This window comes from Dermacentor variabilis, chromosome 3 (assembly GCF_050947875.1).
Source record: "Dermacentor variabilis isolate Ectoservices chromosome 3, ASM5094787v1, whole genome shotgun sequence".
NCBI lineage: Eukaryota > Metazoa > Arthropoda > Arachnida > Ixodida > Ixodidae > Dermacentor > Dermacentor variabilis.
In genome coordinates this window covers 98,762,362-98,776,870 of record NC_134570.1, presented here as the reverse complement: position 1 = coordinate 98,776,870, position 14,509 = coordinate 98,762,362, and the positions used below count along the sequence as shown (strand labels likewise).

Sequence of the window (14,509 nt, the reverse complement as noted above, 5' to 3'; positions counted from 1 at the left end):
TTGCGTAATCTCAAGGTTCGGTGACCCGTTGAGATGAATCATTCGCTGCCTGCTGCCGCCACTTTTCATGATAGCATCGTCCCAGGGCGGAGTGCACATGAAAGCGTGGCTGGCTTCGCTTAATTCGTAATTCCGATCTGAAGATATCGTTGACGTGGCATGAAATGATATCATTTGTTACACAGTCCCAAATTCATCAAAATGAATTGTTTTCTCATTCAAATGTGCTTTTTTTGGTTGCATGATAATTTGGATAATTCAGCGGCCCCAGAAAATTAATCAGTGAATGTACTTATTTGCATAAAAGGCTAGATTTCAATACAACAGAATTTTGTTGTCACAAAGCAAATTGCCGATTTTACAGACTTCTTTATATTGAGGTTTAACTGTACATGGATCTCTAAGAGGATTTCAAGTGTAACTGCTTTTACTTTGTTACATCCATTACTTCGTCATATCCTGTCTTGTTATAATGAGGCCCATGTGCATATGCTTAATAAGTGTACTGGCAGGCCTTCAGAGCTACATTCGAAACCGACTACATCGAACCCATTTACATCAAACTAACCTGTATATCGAACAATTTCTGAACACAGTACAGTTACAATGAGTATACGTAGCAAAAATTATGTTTACATTGAACAAAGATAGCAGCGATTCCTCATATATCAAATGTCAAGCAGTGCACAAGTGCCCCCATAAGTTGGCTTTCCCTTGCTGCGGCGAGGAAACCCGGAGACGCATTTTAAAAGTGGTTTAGCCTGGCGGCACGGCTCCATCTACCCGCCCTCCCTACCGTGACTGTGCCACGTCAGGTGAACCGTCCATAGTCATCTGAAACAAATGGTCCCGGCCCGCCCACAGCACTTGCTCAGACAGCCAATCAGAGGCTCTTGCGCCCTTGCTGTGCAAATGCGAGTTGTCTCGCTGTTTTTTTCGTTCATTGTGTTTGCGCCTTGTGGGCCTTCTCCTGCAGTGCTGCCGTGATGGCTGGCGCAAAGCAGCAGAATTTGCCTTTCGCCATGAAGCTTGAAATCATAAATCGAGTCAAATGCGGTGAGAAGTCGGATGTCGCTGCAGCGTACAAGATTATGAGGAACACTCTCAGCACGATCTTGAAGAATAAGGGGGAGATTAGGGCTAAAGCAGACAAACTACCCAGTGTCCATGGTGCCCGACGCCTATGCGCGGCCGTGTATAAGACGTCAAGGTGGCCATGTACAAGTGATTCATCTGAAACTGCTTCAGACGTGGTGGCTCCCGTGTGCTCGATGACGACTCTGAAAATTCTGATAAGTGCGACGAAGCAGGCGTTGCCAAAGTTTGGAGTGAGTGGTCAGAATTTTTGGAAGCCATTGATGGATCAACAGCCAACGAGTTGGTGAGCGTCGATGATGGTGTCACATGCGACCACGGGAGAGCTCGAAAATGAAGACCACATTCAGGGTGTCTACCAAGTTAACATTTCCAAATTCCCTGAGTTTTCCAGGTTTTCCCTGAGTGCCTTTGCAATATTCCCTGAGTGACACAGAACTTTGTTTTATGTCAAGACAGGCTCCCTACATCATGTCGCCCAATGATTTCACTCTCTAGTAAGTTTCACTCTAGTTAAAAAATAAAAAATACCTTAATCCAGTTTGAATAGTAAGGGGTAGTGTTTATTTAATTCAAAATGAAAACAGAAGGGAGGGGTTAGTAAAACGCACAGCGAATAAAATATCTTCGAAAGAAATAGTAAAACCAATCACAAATTGACTCGAACATTCTCAAATACGAATAAAAAAGAGATGCATACAGAATGTTTTGCGAATATGAGTTATTTCTATCAACTGATAGCAAGGTAATTGGCAAGAGACCCGAATTTTATCAGAAGTGTGATTCTCTCGCAACAGCTGGTATGTCAACCTCAACTGTCCTGACATACCCTCAGCCCGCGCACAACACCTCAGTGTTGCATTTCAGTGTTCTAAAGAGTTCTTTTGGTTGGATGAGGGACACCTGCATCTCGATGTCAGCCAACACTTTGCTTTTAGAGTGCAAGCTCCTTCAAAGAAGCGGTGGCATGCTTCCTTTCCCGTTCATTTCTCGATGCGTAGGTCCTTTGTCTTCTTGTTCTCCTTCGGCTGTGCGTTTGCAACACAGACTATTTGAAGCATCCTCTTGGACAGTTGTACAGTCATCGTCCGATTTTTTGGACTGCCTAGGGGCCGCGATAACGTCCGAAAATATGAATGCATGTCTTTTACAGCTCTTAAGGGCTCAAATCGCCACAGGCACGCCCGGAAAAGCTCTGAAGGCCTGCCAGTAAGCTTATTAGGCATATCGGTGCTCGTACTGTGACAGAAGATGGCTGGTGCACGCGTGTATAATTAAGGAACACATACTGTGTCCCGTGACAGTTGCCCCTTCCCACACTTGTTATGCTTCACAGCGTAACATTGCAGTAATGAGGTGAAGCTGACTTTCGGGAATCGTCATTATGCATCGCGTTGTGCTTTCGGAACTTCGAAGCCGATCGCGATGACCACAATGGCGGTGTCGGTGCCATTGCTGACAGTGGCGAATTCTTTTAATGAAAAAAACACGGCACAGAACGGCAAGAAGCTTAATACCGAACCTTGAAGCAGCTGGGCCTAGCATCGCCGCGGTGCTGGCTACGGTTGCCAGCGGATCTGCGTGCGAGTGTGCCGGTTCGAGGCAGCGAGGTTATCAAAATGGCGGTGGTTGTGGCTTTTATTATTGCCGTTTCGGACCTGCGGTCACGGCAAAAAGTCCGGAAAATCGCACAGCAAAGGGTTCTTGCGTCCTCAATTTCAGACGTTCTTATACATTGATCTATGGGGTACATAGTGGTGCCGCGAAGCCGTCCGAATTATCTGGCGTCCTGAAAGTTGCTCGTTGACTGTACTCTGGCAACTCCTCCAGCCGACGACGTGGTGTTAGAAACCATTCGTTACGATACCTCTCTGTTACTCGGGTGAGCATTACGGTGACTTTCGTTCCCTTTCAATAAAATTACAGCTAATTTTCCCTGATAGAAGCACAAATTCCCCGAGTTTTCCTCGAGTTTTTCCAGACTACTCAAAATCCCTGAGAATTCCCGGTTTTCCCGGTTGGTAGACACCCTGACATTGCTGACATCGTACCGAGCACAAGTGAAAGCGGGACCAATGAGGAAAGCAACGACGATCCTTTACCCACATCCTACACAGTGATTGGTGCGCTCGCACTAGTCCGGCGCTTCTGCGCAAATGTGGAAGGTTGTGGCCTCAGCTGCTCCAACTCTTAGACAATGTGGAGAAATGCGTGCAAAGTTGCCCAAATAAAAGAAGCTACAGACTATTTGATGTGAAACTGAGCTAATTTCATCAATGAAGTGCTTTTAGATGTATGTGCTTTAATGATGCCCAATTGTTCAGCAGGTTGATATCGAATTATGCCCTCTATTGAACTGATAGGCATTGAGTTTGATATAACTGGGTTTGACTGTATATTGGATGAGCATGTGGCAATTTGAGCCTTCAAAGTCAGTAAAAGGCATGCTTTCGTTTTAAGAATTGCATGATTTTTGCGATATTTTTGCAGCTTGTAGAGAGTCTGAAAAATCAGATGTTGACGGCATATGACTGCAATTGTACATGTGAAAGGATGTGCCTTTTCTGAACAGGATGCCCATGAGCTTAGAGAGGGCCACCAAGAAAAGCTTCGATTTAATAAATCATTTTAGTCCTTCTGAAGATTTTACATTTGCAGATAAAGAAATAACCCAAAAAGGAAGGGGAAGTGTTGCATTAAAAAGAAGGAATACCAAAACGTAAAGTTTCGCATTTACATGTGACTATTTTGTAGAAACGACTAACTCAAGCTGTTATTGTAACAGTAAGGAACCATACCTCTTCTATGAAAGGTATGAGCACAACAGCTTCCCAATCATGCTGCTTCCCATTCAAGTCTGTGTTGAAGTCCTTTGGGTAGTAATCCAAGATTGGAGATGACTCATTCTCCATGAGATCCTGCAAACAAGAGAACATGAACGCAATATAAGCACCTTTTAAAATTATTCTCTTCACACAATTTGACACGATTACAAGTTTGACTTCACAGATGCTTTTTATCTGGAACTACAGGTCTACAGCAAAAAGTTTACACAGTCTAGCCTACATAATACAATGCACTTACATTAATTTGACTCTGGTTAATTCTATTTTTTTTGTCAATTTGATCCTGAAGGAAGGTCCTGGCTGTCGCCTATGGTGCCCAAACTTTCATTATTTCATAAAAGCACTTCTTGTTGGGCTAGTTAGTAGCTGTTCATTATAAAATATAAATATGCCAAATAAATGGACACACACAAGAGAAGAGAACGGGACAGGGCGTTATTTCAATCCTAAAGTTGACCTTCGCTGGACAATTCCTTGATGAGTCCACCATGCAAGTGCTTGGCCCCTATGGTGACCCCAATAGTGACCCCTTTAGTGGTAGCGCCTGCCTCGGCAGTGCTTAGGGGACAAAGAATGCATTGAACACACGTAATCTCATATCTAATGCCTATTTCCAGCTTGCCCTTGAAAAATTTTCAAGCAGTAACCGTAGCTCCCAATGCATTATTACGGTATTTATCAGATTATAACTAGAGCGTTTTTGTTTTTTCAAGAAAACGGCCGAAAATTGTCTGCTACGTAACCAAGACCACCTTAACAACGTTTGTATGCGAAGCTGACTTTAGGAAACCTGCCACCATGGTGCAACGCATAGTAGACCCTCGCCTATTTGTCATGCTAAAAAATCGGGTGCGCCTAAATTTCTACCTTTTTTTAAGGGGCTTTAATGTTATCTCTACGCTAGTTTTCTACTTTGGGCATATAGAAAGTGGGCACAGGTTTGACTGAGGGGCATGTTGGAATCGGGCTAATACTGACAAATGAATAAGAAGTGTGTTCAAACGATTTTTTCTGCATCTTGTTTAATTCGACCCATCGGGTATTTCAGTCAATTTTGCTGGTCCCATCAAGGTCGAATAAATGGAAGTCGGTTGTATAGATTGCATACAGGTAATTAATGCATTCACAATTTGCAAGAGCAAGAAACATGTTTCTTATATATTTCGAAGACACCAGAATACATGGGTCCCTCAACAAAGTGCAAAACAAGACAAGTTTTCTTAGAAAATCTGACAGTAAAGATGCAGAACAAGACATCTTCTACAGACACAAATTTTCAGCGCACTTGAAACATCTATGGCCAAGCACATTTGAAAAGGCTGGTAGGAATGCTCATGTTAAATGGTTGCTTACCTGATATGCACCAGGGACGAGCTTCTTGCTGGCAGATGGCAGGATTGCCATGAGCTGCTGGAATGGCAAGAAAGGCTTGCCCAGGTCAAATGACATGTCCAAGTTTTGAAAATCCTTGATGTCCGAGATGTAAGGAGAGTAGTGGTGTGGGTAGTACCTGTGAAAAGCGAATGAAGGCCAGTATATCTCACTGATCTTTCTGTAAGCATTGCCCTGTGATTAACAATGCAATAATCGTGACAACCCTTAAAGGGCCACTTACACTAAGAGCAAATACTAAGTCGATGTGTACCATTTGAATACCATTCCAGAAACCTCAGAATGCTTGTTTCATGCCAAGAAAAGACTTAGTTTACGAGGAACTTGCATTTGAAGGGTCCGAATACCTTTATAGCAATTCAAGCCTCCCGCCGGCCAACCGGGGAGTGGCAACATCGCCGCCGTTTGTTGCCGTTGGTGAGTAAAATGGTGCCGGACAAACGGCAGTACAATTTTTTGCACAAAACTGTACTGTACTTTCTCTATGGCTGTGGAAATGTGCGGCCATGGAGAAACCGAGGCATGACAAAGCAGTGGAATCGCCGCTGCAGCTGCTTTTGGCCAAGCAGCGTGGACGGTTCAGTCAATCCCGCGACATCACATGGAAGTGGAATTCTCTGCTACTTGCAGTTTGTGCGAGTTTCACGAGCCAGCAAAACCAGCAAAGCACTACATGATAACGAAACTACTGAAATATGGAAGCGCAGGTGGCACAGAGCTGAGCGAAAACAAAACCTTTCGACCGCCCGCGTCGTGTCAAGGGTAATATCAACGAGTTCTTTATTCTAAAATGAAATAAAACTGGACAAACAGCATTTTTATTCATCTTATAATGCAATACAATGGTGCTGTCATAACTAGTGGTTGAGTACTAGAGACAGAGTATTAGGCACTACAATTTAAATGAGGAGTACCTTTGTCATCGGGCAAGTACCTGAATATCCAGGGGGAGCCTAATCGTGTTCTGCATTTACCTCAATTTCTTAATTACTAAGCAATAATATTACTATTCTTAATTACTATTCACAATAATATTGACACCTTAGAGGTTCTTGAGCACCAATCTATCACTTTAGCTTGACTTAATATGTGCCTTTAGTGCCCCTTTAATAAAGTATTTACCAAATTCCAATAGAATAGGGGCGACACTTGACTTCCGTCAACCAAGAGAACAGACTGGCTTCAGCAAGGGATAGTCTACAATGGATCACATCCATGTCATCAATCAAGTAATCGACAAATATGTACAGTACAATCAATCTCTCTAGACCTGCTACAATAAACATACGGTTTGCAGCTTGACAGAAATGCACAGCCTTACAAAACACAAAGGACTTCAACCTGTTCAGGTTATCGAAGTTTTTAAGATGTGACTGATGCATATGGAAGAATGAATTATAACAAGTTAACAACTATTTAGTAACTTCACAGGGTTTAAAATCCTAAAGCAACACTGGGGTTATGCGAGATGCCATAGTGGAGGGCTACAGAAAAAAGTGTAACCACTTGAGGTAGTTTAACATGCCGCTAACGAGAAGTATGAGTGGGCATTTTTGCATTCTGCACCATCAAAATGCAGCCACGGCAGTTGGAAATTGAACCCACGACCTCATGTTCAGCAGAACAACATAGCCATTAGGCCATTACGGCAGGTTTCTTTCGATAACAGTATGTTGTTCCATGTATAAGTAAATCTTACCCACGTTCGACGCCATTAAATGAAATGCAATATTCTCTGAAGCACAAAACGACTTCGATCTCGCACTGAAGAGATGCTTCAACATTTTGGAAAACACCGATTGGCCATGTGAAGCGCTGCACCTCAGTCACTGTGGCACCGTCAGCAAACAACGCTCAGTGTGAGCTACAACAAGATGCAGTCCATGAGAAGTTGACTCCATTTAAAAGCAATGCCACAGCTTTTGAGAAGTCTACGATTTCCACGGCAAATAACAAGAGCCGAGGCTTCAATATGGCAAATAAATTAATGTGTCACAACTTGCGATCCAAAAAATTTTCCACATTTCCGAGGGCTAGTGTGAGGGGGAAGGGCTTGACCTAACTCAGTGTCAACTTATATGAAGACCACACAAGCAGCTATAAAAAAAAAACAATATTAAAAGAAAGGCAGCAGTGTAGATTAGACTGAAAACAGAAGGTAGCCAATATTCTAGTTGAAATACAGTGTAAAGAACGGAGTTGGGCAGGCCTCGTAATGCTTAGAACAGATATCGTTGGTCTATCAAATTTACAGAATGGATACCAAGGGAAGGGAAGTACACTAGAGGATGGCAGAAAACTAAGTGGCGCAATGAAATTATAAATATGCAGGTATAGGATAGAGTCAGTTGGCGCTAGACAGGGGTAAAGGGAAATCACTGGGAGTGGCCTTTATCCTGCAGTGGACATACAGCAGACTGATCATGATAACATTAGTTTGTGTTATTGCAGCCCACGTTTCTCGTAAGAAGAACCCAATTACATGTGAAAGAATATTTTCGAGCTCAGTTTCCAGTTCACATGCCAGCAGTTCCCTTTCGCGTTTCACACAAAGAACTTCTTACCAGTTCCAAGACTGTACGCCATTGTAGTAATAGTGCAAGTTCCACTGAACAGCTCGGACGTAGCCATGTGCTTGTTCTTGCATAACTTCCCTGAAACGATGTAACAAGCCCTCTTGAAGTTAATACACAGTGGGACCACCACAGCCTTTCCAGATAAGGAGAAATAAGAGCTCACTTGTTGACATCCTTGTAGTCCAGCTTGTTGACATAATAGTCCCGCTTGTGTTGCCGAAATTCCATCTCGACAAGACCCTCCTGTTCCTCATCACTGTCATAGTCGGGAATGTCCAGGTGGCTGAACTTCTCCAGCAGGCCTGACAAACAGCAAGCCAAGCAATGTAAGACACCAACATTTAGCGTGTAGGAAAATATGTGTGGCCATGCCATGCAAGTTCTGAAAGGTAGTTCACAAAGCACAATTAACAGGAATCTTTAGCAATTAACCTCTCTATTAAGATAGGAATGAGGTGCAGGAATTCCCTCCTGGGACAAATGGAGATGTGGACACAGAGATTGTTTAAGATCTCTGTTGCATAAGTTGCAAAGTAGGGGTGTTCAAATCGTGAAATTTACTAATTGAATTGAATACAAATATCCAATGATGATCATGTTTGGTCTTTAATGGTGCAAGGGCCAGATACGACCAAAGAGTGCCATGACATGTGATGATGCACTATAAATGACCTCTCAATAAAGTGGAAAATAGAGTGCTAATTGTAGGTGTTACATGGCCGTAAGCAGGACTAAAGATCTGTTGCTATAAATGGCATAACACATAGATATTACAATAATGACAATGACTAGTGCGCGCTATGACAGAATACAAATATTAAAGAAGAAACGACGTTCAAGGACAAAAATTTAAAGACTCGCCCTGTGTCTTCGTTGACCGGAGTCCCAAATATTTTCCGTCACTTCATTCCTTTTCGGCAACTCGATGCGGTTACACCAAAAGTTATAAATTAACCCCTTATCACACAAAGTACCATATATGATACACATACTTCATCTAGCAGATATAATCAAAAAGAATATCCTACATATTTACCTGGAACCTATGTCCACTCTAGCAAATGAATAAATTCAAATCTCGGGGTACGGAACTTCAATATAACGAAATTCTCGATATAAAGAAGTATTTAACTTTTCATAATCTCTTGTCGACAGAACACCATGTAATTAGAACCTCAATATAATGAAGTGCATTTGTATGCAATTTCAATATAACAAAATTTTGCTTCTACAACAAAGAAATGCCGAGACAATAAATGGAAACTTCCGCAGACACAGATAGTCAAATGATTGAATTACAAGCGTCTGCTTGCAAACACAATTCTCAAATAGCACGACAAGAGCGAACACCAAAGCAAAGCTGCATCATGTTCCATATAAAGTCAAAGTGCAATCAGATCCTATTGCGCCCCATGCACTTTATGCTTTAGGTGTGAGTGAAAGTATGCCAGGGTGAGAAAGAAAGATGGTGGCTTCATGCACGAGGGCCACCTCCCTGCGCAAGCAAAGGGAAAGAGGGAGAATGGAGCGAGCTCACTATAACGCGATCAAGTGCGCGCGATGGACGGGGCAAGGAGGTGTTAAGCTGGCGTGCGTCACGATTACTGGCGAGCATCTCGGCCGTAGCTGCGCATGGCTGTAGGCGTGGCTGAGATCATATGCAGCCGCGCACCTTGCTTTAGAGTTAATCTGTCCCATGTGCAAACAGTGGGCATGCTGAGACGGCATGGCATCATGTCAGCTGTCTTCCCGCGCGTTTAGTATTGAAGGTTGCATAATCTTGAGTTTCAATGACCCGTTGGTGCAAGAGACCAACGAAGCATTCGCCCCCCACTACCAGTGCTTTTCACGATAGCGTCGTCTCAGTGTGGGTGATGCAATCAGGCGCGGGGGCAGAGAGCAAGCGAAAACATGGCTGGCTGTGCTTAATTCGTATCGCCTATGTGAAGATATAGTAGACGTGGCACAAAACCACATCATTCGTCGCCGACTCCCAAATTAACCAAAATGAATTGTTTTCTCATTCAAATTTGCTTTTTTTGATAGCCCGATAATTCAGAAAGTTCTGTGTTCCCTTTCTGTGTAATAAAAATCAATCGGCGACTACTTATTCGCATAAAAGGCGGGATTTCAATATAACGAAGCAAATTGTCGATTTTACCTACTTCACTATATCAAGGGTTAACTGTTCATAGTGCCAGTAGCACTAAAAACAGCTTTTAAGTTTTTTCTGCTATAAAATGGATGGTAGCAGCATGTCACAGCATGCAAAAAGTTTGTAAAGAAAAAGGTTATTTTCACAATGTATATTCTTCACATGGGAACAAAAAATACCAGACTGTTAGCTGTTTATTAGCCGAATGTAATATTTTTAATGAGAAATACATTAGGGTAGCTCTGTGAGGCAACCATTAGTTGCCGTATCGTATATGATACCACAGCATGCAGTATAGTGGGTTGTTTCTTGGAGAAGAGAAGAGATTTGTTCCACCGCCAAAGAACACAATTGATGGCAAAATATAAAGTTTGTGCAGGCTATACTCTTTCTTAGCAGCATTATCAGTAACGAATAGGTTAGAAAATGCAAATTCAAGCAGTGATTACGACGAAGATAGCCTGGCGCCTGCTGCATTACGAGAGCAAATAACAATAATGTGACCGCGCTACCTTGGAGCCGCCGACACCCCCCTGCAAAAAATGATCCTGGCCCGCCCGCAGCGCTTGCTCAGACAGCCAATCAGAGGCGCTTGTGCCCTCGTCATGCAAGATGGCGAGAGTGGAAGTTGTCTCGCTGCTTTTCTGGTTCATTGTGTGCGCCTTGTGTGCCTTCTCCCACAGTGTTGCCGTGATGAAGCGGCAGAATTCGCCTTTCTTCGTGAAGCTCGAAATCATAAATCAGGTCGAACGCGGTGAGAAGTCGGATGTCCTTGCAATGTACAAGATTCCGAGGTGCACTCTTGAGACGCTCGAGAAACAGTGTGAGCTATTAAATGCACCTGCGAACACTTGAGCACTCAGCGCACGCAAGCAGCATGATCACTGTGTCAGCTAGAATGGGCCTTAGCAGCACATTTGTGGTTTTGATGGCCAGCTTCCAAAAAACTTTCACAGCGCTTTTCTTCCCAGCTATTTCCCACAAAAATGCTGAAAATGAGTGTGAACCAGGTTAGGGGGGGGGGGGGGAGGGAATTACAAGTTATATACATTACAGCCATTAATACTAAATGCTCTAAAAACAATCCTGGTCTCTCTTTGAAAGTAACTGTTGTGCATGCAACTAAACAGCTGTAGCATTAGCCAAGAATGCCATCTGGCCACCATCACTGAAAACCCTGCCTTGCAGCCTTGTGCAACAGTCATCCACCCCCTTAATATTTTTTTCACCCAGCTACATAAGGAATGTTTGATGCCCAGCAAATGACTATGCCAATGGCACAGCACACACCAGAGCGCACAGATGCATTCTCTGAATTTCGCACTTACGCTTTTCGTCTGGATCCTTGGTCTTCTCCTTGTCAGGTGGTGGTGAACCGTTCTGCTGCACAATACCATTTGGTGCTTCGGCATAGGCTCTCTTTGATGCCAAGAACTTCTGATCGGCTTGAATGTCGGTGAATTTCTCGTAGTCGAACTGGAATTGATCAATACACCTCGTTAATCAGTAACTAAAAAAACCGTATGAGGAAGAGAAAAGAAAATGCAGCAAGTGGATAGGTAAGCATACCTGAGACAGCCTGGTGAGAAACTTTTCAAACCTTTCCAAATTTAGCTTTCCATACTCATTGATGTAACCTGCAGGCAAAACAATGGGTAGAACAACTCATAAAAGTTCTTAGCACTGGTACTTCTGTGTCTGTTATGATTACCAAAGAAAAGCACAAGATATTAATGGGAAAAAATAAGTGCTCATTAGGTGCCACTAACGCGTTATGTTTATGACCGACTAATAATTGACTGAAACTGCAAATAAAATGCACAAATTACATGTAAAATGACAAACTACACACAGGCCAAATGCGTCAAACATTGAGCTTGGCCATCTCTAACAATAAAATTTGGAGGACGCTTAAGCTTCACCTTTAAGAGTGGAATGCGACAGCATTCAAAGATCCCCGACTGCTTCTCACGCGTCCCAGCAACTGGAGCGTATGTAACTGCTATGTTTATCGGGAAACGCTGGCCGCGAGTGCTATGCACAAAGGCAAGTGCCAGCTGGAGGTATTGCAAGGAATCGGGCGTGCCGCTCCGTGGGCCCCAAGACGCCCATCATGCCGGCGCGCGCAAATGGCGGACGTCGCAGTCAGTCTGTGAACGCCGCAGCCGGTATGTGTGTGTGAAGGTTTTTTTTTTTAGTTTTCGTGTAACAGAACTATGTTTTCTCGTATAGTAAAATAACAATCCAAGACCTATCATGTCTGCAGGTTGTGTGTAAGTCATAGTTTACGATTTTTCCATGTATTTTAGCTCGAGAAATTGAATTAGTTCAATAAATTCCTTGCGTCACATGGAGGGCCTGGGTATGGGTCGTTTGAAAATTTTTTAGCCAAAACAACATTCGATGCCGGATGCCGATGCTGGATGGCGACGAGGGTCGCCGATGCCGGATTTTTTGCGACACGGGCTCCTTAACGCTATAGCGTTAAAAGGTGAAAAACACATGAGAAGCAGCTTCTTTCAACAGCACCAACTGTCCTTTCACAGAAATTAAATTGGACTGGATATGTGTAACCCTGTATCACTTCACTTGGGCTGCGTTGCCACTGTGTCTCTCTACACAGAAATATAGACTATGATGGTTCTTGATTCATTTCTATCTTTTACAAACCAATGAAAAAAAGAGATGAAAGAAACATTGCATTTTGTTGCAGCTTCCTTGCCCAAAGGATGTGGACGCAACTACATCACTGGACAAGCTATAAGCCAAGCCAATTATGGTGCCCAGGCTCTGGGAAAAATGAGGCAACACGGGTCGGTCACAAGCACCGTTTCCAAAATGCGATAAGTGATGCATCACATTTCTAGTGCATCACGTCCATGTAAACGGTGGTAACGTGCTATGAAGGTGAACTGCATTAAAGCAGGGGGTAGTTCTTGGCAAGAAAACTAATCTCACGTGGTGCATGTAGACGCTGGCATATCACTCTTAGCAAGAGAGAGGAAAAGCAAGATGGCTACTGCTGTGCACCCTCCTCCCCTCGAAGGCGAAACGCAAACCACCCTATACAAGTTCCAGCTTGTTTCACATGTAGGAAAGTGCACCATATGTAAATGCTGTCACGCAAGTATTAGCCCGTTTCACTGAGAAATGCGATGCGTTACCGTCTCATTCATGCAAACTCGGCTCCAGAGTGAAGTGACCACAATGTTGCTCAAGTGCCACAGGCCTGTCAAGTTTTCTGCGTAGCATGAACATCTTTAATAACCAACACACATGGCACAGCCCTTCCTTTTAAGGCCTTTTTAAGGCCTTTTAAAAGGCTTTTAAGGCCTTTTAAAAGGCTTTTAAGGCCTTTTAAGGCTTTGAAGGCCTTTACGCACTTCCTTTTAAGGGGGGACATGGCTTTCAAAGCCAACTTCCTTGTTTCTTCATGGATTTTCATGAAAATTGGCACAAATGTTTAGAATCTCTCTGATTCTCCCATAAAAGTTTCAGAGTGATATCTTGGGAATATTTTATTGAATTTTATTAAGCAGAATTTTTCTCCCTCGAACTTTCTGGAGAGCCTGGGGAACATAAAAAATGTGATAGAAGGCTTCTTAAGTATTGACTGCATAGCTATATGCATGCTGAAGGTCGTGACATTCTTGTTTTCTCTTTTTTGCAACACAAATTTTCTGGAGTGCCATTTTTTATGTTACCTTCGCATCAAGCACACTTTCAGGGTAGACGAATTGCCATATCGTAGACTTACAAAGGGTCAAGACAAGAAAGCGAGAATGTCACGACCTGCACTGTAGCCCAAGGAATATGACAAAAAAAAGAAGCGGAGTCAAAATATGTTAAACGGTAAAAAAGAAATCAGCTCCAGAAACTGAGCAGAAAGGCAAAAAAAGAAAAGAGAGAAAAAACAGTTTTGAGAAAACGGCTCTCAAAGTTTCACTTTCTCTTCAGTTCTCTAAAAGGCATCAAATCTGTAGTCTTTCGGTTGTGTTGTGATGTAGGGCTTCTGCTACATGTGGCCTCTGGTCTGGTGTGCCTTCATCCCCCCCCCCCTTTTTTGTATGGCATTCTTTGCTGCTGCTCTACAAAGAGCATGGTGCCTGGGTTTCAAACCAAGGTGCAGAACTCTGTGTGGGCATGAACATAGTTCCAGTTTTTTCTTTTGGTAGAATTGACGTTACTGAATGGAAACTCTGAGTCTCAGTAGCCTTCCAACTCATGTTCTCCTGACGATGGCTGTGGAACTTAGGTTCAGAGAGCCAGTGATAGATATGCAGCTGCTAGGTGCATTCCAGAATTATACTTTTGTATGATGCCTCGATCACTTCTGCAACCAGGTGTCTGTGCCAGCCCGAGGTGCCTAGTGAACAGAGCTCATGATGAGGTTCTCTTTAGGAAGGGGTGGTATGATTGATATTGTTGCGAGTTATCGTGACAAT

At 43.2% G+C, this 14,509-nt stretch overlaps 1 protein-coding gene across 2 annotated transcripts in view; it reads right to left on the bottom strand.

Moving 5' to 3' along the window:
• pcm (5'-3' exoribonuclease pacman) overlaps window positions 1–14,509 on the bottom strand; it is an 89,429-nt gene that overhangs the window by 60,236 nt on the left and 14,684 nt on the right. For both annotated transcript variants that reach the window (XM_075686027.1, XM_075686028.1), the window contains exons 10-15: window positions 11,634–11,701; window positions 11,393–11,540; window positions 8,073–8,211; window positions 7,898–7,987; window positions 5,295–5,451; window positions 3,894–4,013 (exon numbers count right to left, since the gene is read on the bottom strand). In XM_075686027.1, the coding sequence (XP_075542142.1) occupies window positions 3,894–4,013; window positions 5,295–5,451; window positions 7,898–7,987; window positions 8,073–8,211; window positions 11,393–11,540; window positions 11,634–11,701 (722 nt within the window). The remainder of the gene's footprint in view (window positions 1–3,893; window positions 4,014–5,294; window positions 5,452–7,897; window positions 7,988–8,072; window positions 8,212–11,392; window positions 11,541–11,633; window positions 11,702–14,509) is intronic.